A 9,410-nucleotide genomic window follows, 5' to 3' on the forward strand; every position below is an offset into this window, starting at 1 on the left:
AATTATTACAAATAGAGGATATGAGAATGTATTTTTCATCATTAAGAATAATAAATCAGTTTTATTTTCAACTACTTATTTCTTTATAATTCATTCCTACAAGTAGAGAAAATAATTAGACAAAAAATAAGTTAAGAGAAAAAAGTGAAATTATAATTTTTCTTTATCAATAATATATTTGCAATATAATGTCAAGTGTTCTATTTTAAGTGTTAATATTTCATATTTATATTTTTTTCTCACAAATATGAATAAGAAAGAAATTCTGCATAGTTACCAACACCTGTATCATAATTTTTGTCAAAAGGTTAAAATATGCAATTCATCAAATCAAAAGATTTAACTATCAAAAAGATCATAGATTGCAGTCATTTCCATCTTAGTACTTTTCAGAAACGTTAAATCCCATAAAAATGAAACAAAACAGAAGAATGGCCTTTCAGATAAAAGTTAAAATCTTGAAAGACACGTAATCAAAGTTAGGGATGTCCAATCTTAAAACAATGTTGTTTAGAACAACGTTAGACTGATTATATGAAGCAACCAGAATTCCCTTCAAAGAAACCCTAATCGGAATTGGTTCCAAGTAGTCACAAAAGATGGAGACTATTTGTTCCAAAGCACTACTACTAAGATTTTATATACAAGGCAGCCACACAATCATATCACAGTGCATCTTATAAAGTAGTCTAATTCTGCCCCTATCAGAATAGTTCAACATGATTCCATGTTCCCCATGCTTCTTATATCTTAGTTAGTACTATAAGAGTTACTATCCCCTAGCCTTTTCCAAGTCAGGAAGATCTGCATATGATAATTATTCATGTCAGGAGGTGAAGAGCACAATAAATATGGAAAATGATTATAAATAATTAAATATTAAATAAATAAAACCAAATGAAGTAGTTTTTAATTTACTACTAACAAATTGTCAATTTTGAGGAAATGTACACATTCATTTTCCGGACTGATAGGGAGATATACAGCTCGTGCCATGCATGTGCACACTATAACAGTGACCCATATGATGACTGTTGGAATAAATTTTTCAAGTAGTAATAGGAGAAGAGAATGAGATAAAATGAATTATGGAGTGTCAGTCTAACTAAGATATCATAGTTCATAGTGATGCATAGAATTAGTTTTAATAAAAAGAAAAGTCAACTTATGTTGCATGCACTTCAACCTCAACAGAAATCTTCTCATCTAATTTCCCAATAAGTTGAGGTACTGTTAGGTTTCTTAAGTCTAAACCTAACAAGAACACTCTCCAAGAATAGAAAACAGCAATGAAAGAATGGATTCTTCTATTATTCACAGTAATAGAATGCTATACAAGAGTAATTGAAACCTCCCTCACAAGGTTCAAAGAACTGTCTATACACAAATGGTCAAAAACTGTTGCCTAACAGTTACAAAGAATTATTTATACACTTCTTTTCCCGCCCAGCCAGTGAGGCTATTAATTCCTTTTTCTTCTCTCATACACTCGCTACTGTCTAACATTACCCACCGTCCCATGTTCAACCTTGTCCTCAAGGTTAAAATCTAGATATTTTGATCCTTGATAGTCACCTCATCTTTCCACGTTGTTCCATCTCTCTCCCCCTTCTTGCCACTCAATCAACACCTGATGGCCTCCTTCCTATCCATGTGGCGATTGCCTTTGAGCTAAAATTCTGATCGGCCAATAAGACGACCCTTCTTCCTATAAGTCTGTAGGCAACTCCTTCTCCACCCTTTTTTCTCCTATAGCTTTCTTCAACTGAGAAACATGGAATACAAGGTGTATGCGTGTTTTGTCGGGTAATTGGAGCCTAAAAGCCACCTCCCCCACCTTCTATGTGACTTGAAAAGGTCCAAAATATCTAGCAGCTAGCTTCAGACGCAGTCTAAAGGGCATTGTAGCTTGCCTATGTGGCCTGATCTTGAGATACACCCAATCTCCTACCTCAATGTCTGCTTCTTTCCTCTTCCTGTTAGCATATTTCACCATTAAATCCTGAGATTGAACCAAATGGAACCTCAATTGCTTCACAGCTTCATCCCTTGTTTGTAGCTCCTGGGCTACTGATTCCACTGGGGTTTCCCCTGGTATAAATTTGTGTAACGAAGGAGGAGGCCGCCCATATACTGTTTCGAAAGGAGTGCACCTGGCAGCCCCTTGGTAGCTAGTATTGTACCAATACTCAGCCCAGGGTAACACTAAACTCCACCCCTTTGATTGTTCTGAGCAAAAACACCTCAGATAACCCTCCAATACCCTATTTATCACTTCGGTTTGACCATCTGACTCAAGATGGTAGGCTATACTCATCTGCAATCGAGTTCCCTGCATTTTAAACAACTCCCTCCAGAATATGCTCAGAAACAGTGGCTTTGTCGCTCACAATAGAGAAGGGCACCCCATGCAACCTCAAAATCTCTTTAACAAACACCTCGGCAATGGTACGAGCTTAATATGGGTGCTTCAAAGGCAAGAAATTGGCATATTGATTGAGACGATGCACTACCACCAACACCGCATCAAATCCCTGGGACTTGGGCAACTTCACTATGAAGTCCATGCTTACTTCCTCCCAGATGGCATTCGGTATTGGCAAGGGTTGTAGCAACCCTTAGGGAGAAGAGGCCAGGTATTTGTGTTGTTGGCACACAAGGCAACTCACAACAAAATCGGTGATTGCCTTTTTCATACCTATCCAGTAAAACGACTGGGCAACTTTACGATAGGTTCTATAAACCCCCGAGTGACCTCCTGTATGTGTCAAATGGAATTCCTCAATCAACTTAGGAACCGAGGCAGATTGAAATCCCTTTTCAGATCTTTTATTATCCCCTTAAATTCTCATCCTCCTCTACCTCCTTCAAGAGCTTCTCAAAATCTTGCCAATAAGGTCGGGCTATCACTCTCACCTCTTTCTCCTCTTCCATTCCATCTTCCCTTTTTCGAGACAGGGCATCTGTAGCTTTATTGGTGACCCCCGACTTGTAAACGATCTTGAAATCACACCCAAGGAGCTTCGCAATCCAGTTTTGTTGATTCTGGATGGTAATGCGTTGCTCGAGTAGGTATCTAAGACTTCTTTGGTCCGTGTGAACCACAAAGCTTTGCCCAAGGAGGTATGGTCTCCAATGTTGTATGGCTAGGAACAAGGCCATGAGCTCCTTCTCATATATCGACATGTTTAACATGGCCTGAGATAGAGCTTTGCTGAAGAAAGCTATTGGTCTTTTCCCCTGGGTAAGCACAACTCCTACCCCACCTCAAGAGGCGTCACACTCTATGTGAAATGGCTGTCCAAAATCTAGTAAAATCAACATTGGCGCAGTTGTAATTGCCTCTTTCAACCTCGACATTGCTCTATTTTCTTGTTCATTCCACCCAAACTGCCCCTTTTTTAATAGCTTAGTCAAAGGTTTTGCTATCTTCCCATAGTCCTTAATAAAACACCTGTAATATCCTGTCAAACCCAAGAATCCTCTCAAAGTTTCAACGTCCTAAGTTTCTCCTATTCCAGCACAACCCTTATTTTGTCTTCATCCATCTCAACTCCTTTTTTAGAAATCAAATGCCCAAGATACCTTATCTGACTTCTACCTAATTCACACTTCTTTCAGTTTGCTACCCAGTGATTCTACTCCAACCTCCTCAATACAATACCTACACGCTTCAAGTGTTCCCCCCATGACTAACTATATATTAGTATATCATCAAAAAATACTAACACAAACTTCCTCAAGTAGGGCTATAACAATCCATTCATTGCGCTTCGGAAGGTGGCAGGGGCATTGGTGAGGCCAAAAGGCATCACCATAAATTCGTAGTGGCCCTGATGAGTTCTAAACTCAGTTTTCTGTATGTCTCCAGCCCCCATCCTAATTTGGTGGTAGCCAGCCTTTAGATCCACCTTAGAAAAATATTGAACTCCCCCCAATCCGTCTAATAACTCCTCGATCACTGGTATAAGGAATTTATCCAGCACTGTAGCACGGTTTAGGGCCCGGTAGTCCATGCAAAACCTCCAACTACCATCCTTCTTCTTGACTAGTATGATCGGACTCGAATAAGGACTCGTGCTCGGCCTAATAACTCCAGTGTTAAGCATTTCTATCACCTTATTCTCAATCTCACTCTTCATCACGTGAGGATATCTTTATGGCCTGACGTTCACAAGATCTGCACCCTCTTTCAGAGGAATTTGGTGCACCAAACCCCTGTCAGGAGGAAGCCCCACAACCTCTTGGAAAACCCCAGAATAATGGGTTAAGAATTGCTCCATTTCCAGGTTCTGTTCGTCTGTCAGTTCCTGGCCACCCTTTTCTTCCTCACTGCTCCCGATCTCGCCCAGTTCCCAAACAAGCATCCAAGACTCCAACTCCTTCATTTTCAAAAGTGCCCCTGGCTCCACCAGCCTCCTTGCTAGAGTTGGGTCTCCTCAAATTGTCACCCTCCTTCCTCCTTGGATGAATGCCATAGCCAGCTCCTTCCAATTTAAGGTCACCTCTCCTAGTTTGGCCAACCACTCAACCCCCAATATGATGTCCACTCCCCCAATTCAAACAAGTGGAATCTGTCAACTATCTCAACCTCCCCTACTCGTATTTTCACCTCTTCATAGCGCCCCCTGGTTCTCATTCTCTGTCCATCTCCCAAACTCACCCAATAAGACCTTAGGCAACCCCAATGCCTCTACCAAGTCCTTACCTATGAAGTTGTGACTTGCCCCACTATCTATCAATATTAGCAATTGCTTTTCTCCTATCTGACCATGTAGCTTCATGGTTCTTGGTTGCGTCAGTCCCCCAGCCGAAAAAGCGAACAGCTCCATCTGTTTTTTGTCCAGTTCCACCATTGGATCGTCGGGTTCTTCCTCCTCGTCCTCACCCAAGATCACCACTCGCAGACTACGTTTTGGGCAACGATGACTAGGGCTAAATTGCCCTCCACACCTAAAACATTTTCCCTCATCCCTCCTTTTGAGGAATTCTTTACGATAAATTCCTCTGGCCTTGACCTTTGCTCTCGTTTCCCCACGCACTCGCTTCTCTTACCACCCCACTCGCCTGGTTGCTTTCCTTCTTTACAGACCCTACGCTCTCCGTTCTGCCTGGTTACCCTGAGTAAGAGCGATTTGGTTCAACCCGTGTTATTGTCCCTCCTCTTCGACCCCAATATGTCGGGTTGTGACTTGCGCCCCCGCTCCATGTCTTCACTCCCCCTTGGACATCTTCCATGTCTTTGGCGATTCGCATTGCCACTATCAGCTCCTGCAGATCGTGGGGCCTGACCCGATTCCTGACATCTTCTTGAAGACCTGCCAGAAAATAGCTCAATAACTGCTCGTCTAATACCCTTCAGTTTGACCCACCAAGACCTCGAAATCTTGGACATATTCCTCCACGCTTCCGGTATGTTTATTGGCAGCCAACCTCTCAAAGATTGATCCCTTTTTCCGTTCCCCAAAACGTCCAATCATCGCCCCTTTCAACCCTTCCCACGTTTGATCTCTTGCCTTCTCCCTCCAGAATCAGAAACAGTAGCCTGCGCTACCCTCCATGCTCACATACGCCAATCGCACCTTCTCCTCTTCCGCCACTCCTGGCAACTCAAAGAACCTCTTAGCCCGGTTAATCCAATTTAGTGGGAAAACAGGCAGCTCAACACTCTTCCTCTAGTTGAATTGGTCCTCCATTCGTCCCCCTCTTTTCCTCCGACTTCTTCCTCCTGCCTTCTCCGATTTTTGTTGACTGACGCCTGACTGCCATCGGATTGATGGCCCTCCTGGTTTCATGCTCTTCTGCCTAGAATCCTCATTATTTCTTGTAGATCTTGGTGCATGGTTGTAGAGTCTTGACGCAATGCCGCCATTTCTACCTTTACTACTTCCACCATAATTTCAATCACTTCAAGTTGGCCCTCCACCACGTTTATTCTCCCCTCCATCGCTCTCATTCTCTCACAACACGATCCGGTAGGTTGAACCACTTTTTTAGGTTTCTTAAGTCTAAACCTAACAAGAACACTCTCCAAGAATAGAAAACAGCAATGAAAGAATGGATTCTTCTATTATTTACAGTAATAGAATGCTATAGAAGAGTAATTGGGAGTATAACCTCCCTCACAAGGTTCAAAGAACCTGTCTATACACAAATGGTCAACTAACAGTTACAAAGAATTATTTATACACTTCTTTTCCCACCCAGCCTAACTGTTAAACAGTTAGGCTCTTAATTCCTTTTTCTTCTCTTATAAACTCGCCACTGTAACAAGTACACATGCTGATTTTACCTATCCTACAAGTGTTTATTGAGAAGCTTTTCTAAAGTCTAAAGGATCTCATTATGCATATATTCCATACAGATATTAATATTACAACAAAGACATGTCCCTAAGCAATTGAAAGAATCACTAAAATTTAATTATAGATACAAGGGTATCGATCACTCACACAACATTCCATCATCATCACTGCTTCCCTCATCTTGACCAACAAACTGCAAAAGAACAAGATGCCATTGATTGAGATTAGGTACCGAGTTACTAAATTTTGTAACTCTATTACATGTGGCATTTGAAAAAAATTATTTTACCCGAGAATCATCATCAGATACCAATTCAGCTGCAAAAGTCCCAACAAAAGCTTAATCAGATTAGAGCAATTCTCACAATAAGTAATAAACTCTATCATAATCCTCAAGCAACTTAAACAAAGATCAGGATGCTACAAATGGAATTAAGAATAGTCACAATGGTGTGAAATGTGAATTGATAATTGAGAATAAAAAATGATTTTGTAGAACTAGATAAATCAGCATAAAGTGAATAAGATAAGCAGCATCTTAAGAAAAAAGGAATTTTAGGAAGTTAATCAGGATTCCTGAAAGCAGTCGTACCAATCACAACAGCTTACTTGTTCCCACAAAACATGGTGGTTGGGGAAAGGGGAAGACCAGACGAACACCCAGGAAAAGTACAATATGACAAGGATCTAAGCCTTATTTCTATAATTATATTACTTCTCTTGGTAACTTGCAATAAATATGATTGATTATTGGTCCTCTTAGTGACTTGGTCTTAGTGATTTAGTGAATATGTCAGCCAACTGTTCACTAAAGTGGACAAATCTAGGAGTGATATTTCTAGACTCCACCTCTTCTCTTACAAAATGACAATCTAATTGGGTATGTTTGGTCTTCTCATGAAAGACAAAATTAAAGGCAATGTGCAACGCTGTCTGGTTGTCACTGCATTTGGGAACTTGCTTCAAATTTAAGCTCATTGAGGAGTTGTGCTATATGTGCTCACAACTAATAATATCATTATTACCCTTTATTGTGCTTTTGCACTTGATCTTTCCATAAAATTTAGTTTTTTACTTTCCAAGATATTAAGTTGATTCCAGCAAGTACACGGTATCTTGAAATAAAATGTCTATCGCTTATTGACCTTGAAATGAAACGTCTGCTTAGTGACCCTATCTAGGCTAGGCAGAGTCAAAATACCCAACAATTTCAGTACTTCCCTTGTCTTCATAAATGAAGCCTTTGCTAGGAGCATTCTAAATATACTTTAGGATCCGTATGACTACATCCCGATAATCTTGATGAAGAGAGTTTAAAAATTGACTTATTATGTTTACTGCAAATGTAATGTCAAAATGAGTCCTAATAAGAGGTATTCTCAAGGTTAGAATATGGTTCTTCTTTGTCAAGTACTATTTTGACACTTAGATCCAATGGTGTGTCCACAAGTTTAGCATTTAATATTCATGTTCTCCCACAATGCCTAGAGCATATTTTCTGAGATATGACCAAGCCATCCTTGGATTGTGCAACTTTTATAGCAAGGAAATATCTCAAGTATCAAAGACTTTTTTGTCCAGAATTGTTCAAGATGTTGTTTTGTAAGGCCAATCAATATGTACTCTCTAGACGATACATAGCAATGACACATGGCAACCCAATCATTGACCACCCTTCCAACCCTCTGAAGCCTTTCTTAACCTTCCAGAAGGTACCATCATTATGGATGACCCATTTTCATGAGAAAGACCAGTTTAACCCGACCTTATTAGGTCACCCAGAACCTTCCTACCCCATCTAGCTGCACAAAGGTTGATAAAGAATGAAATCTTATATCTTTCTCTCAAGACATGGCCTATTTGGACAAGACAGTACCTTTGTCACTTGTTGCACCGAGGTTTTATGTCCCTTGGAGGGATATCTCAGAGGGAATAAGCAACATCTTTGCACAACAATTCATTAAGGATCATACAATTGCTACCCCTTTCACCATGTGAAACACTCCTCAAACAGTCTTCAAAGTTCATTCGGACATTGTCTAAAGCTCAAAGAAGTTGCTCTACTTGCACCTTAAAGGTTTAAAGCTTCTACCTCCAATATCATCTGTCGGGATGGGAGTTCGGTATTTCATAAGAAGAAAGGGTTTGCAAGAACCCTAGATGAAGAGGTTGTAGTAGATTGGAACGAGAAAATGATGAATGATTTTGAGATCTCTTATGTTAGATATATTGCATTTTATGTTAATTAGGGAAACATGTCGCTATGTTAATTATGTTATTTTTACATATTTATTTGCATTTGGGCTTAGCCCACATTTTCTTTATTATATACATTATCCTATGTATATTTTCTACACAAAGGAGATTAATCCTATACCTAGTTCTTCACTATATTCAACAAGGTATCTAGAGCTTAAGATTTTTTAGGCAATTTTTTTTCTATCGCCTCTATGCCAGAGTTTCAATTCAAACCAGTGACCACACGATTTTGATTGTATCGGCTAGGCGACCTCCACGCCGCAAGAATCGCCACCATCAGAGCAGCCACACTCCCTCACACACTGCTCAAAGTCGTGACTCTATCCATTTGCCACCTTGCTTGGCGGCTCATCGCGACCCTCTCCGACAACCATCACTTGCGTCAAGATCAGCTCTTCATCCTTGCTAGAAATTGAGTTCTAGGCCTAACTCAACCCCACAAAACCGGCTTGTAAGGTGAGGTCTGCACCCCACTTATATATTATAAATCGACCTTATCTCTAGTCGATGTGGGACTTCCAACACACCCCCCTCACGCCAAGGTATATACAACTCGAGTGTGAGACTAGATATTAATGGGTGGTCCGATAACGGTCCAATAACGAGTGGAACAATATGCCCAACAAATATCGCTAGGATAGGCTCTAACCATAGCTCTGATACCATGCTAGAAATTCAAGATGGCAGAAAAGGGGGATGAGAAATACTCTTTTACATTATCACTTCTTAATATTTTGATTACTTGACCAAATTGATTCTTGATTTCATTCAAAAAAGATGTAAACATAGCTAACAATTCAGAACGATTTTTCATAAGATAAACCCAAGTACATCTTGAATATTCAT

The 9,410-nt window shown here is 40.2% G+C and overlaps 1 protein-coding gene across 1 annotated transcript in view; it reads right to left on the bottom strand.

Moving 5' to 3' along the window:
- Positions 1 to 371: 371 nt before the first annotated feature.
- Positions 372 to 9,410, bottom strand: part of LOC106780466 (uncharacterized protein OsI_027940) — a 15,105-nt gene continuing 6,066 nt past the window's right edge. The window contains exons 4-6 of the mRNA XM_014668753.2: positions 6,595 to 6,623; positions 6,453 to 6,498; positions 372 to 804 (exon numbers count right to left, since the gene is read on the bottom strand). Coding sequence (XP_014524239.1) covers positions 773 to 804; positions 6,453 to 6,498; positions 6,595 to 6,623 — 107 coding nt within the window. The 3' untranslated portion in view covers positions 372 to 772. The remainder of the gene's footprint in view (positions 805 to 6,452; positions 6,499 to 6,594; positions 6,624 to 9,410) is intronic.

Source organism: Vigna radiata, unplaced genomic scaffold, assembly GCF_000741045.1.
Source record: "Vigna radiata var. radiata cultivar VC1973A unplaced genomic scaffold, Vradiata_ver6 scaffold_319, whole genome shotgun sequence".
NCBI classification, from domain to species: Eukaryota; Viridiplantae; Streptophyta; class Magnoliopsida; order Fabales; family Fabaceae; genus Vigna; species Vigna radiata.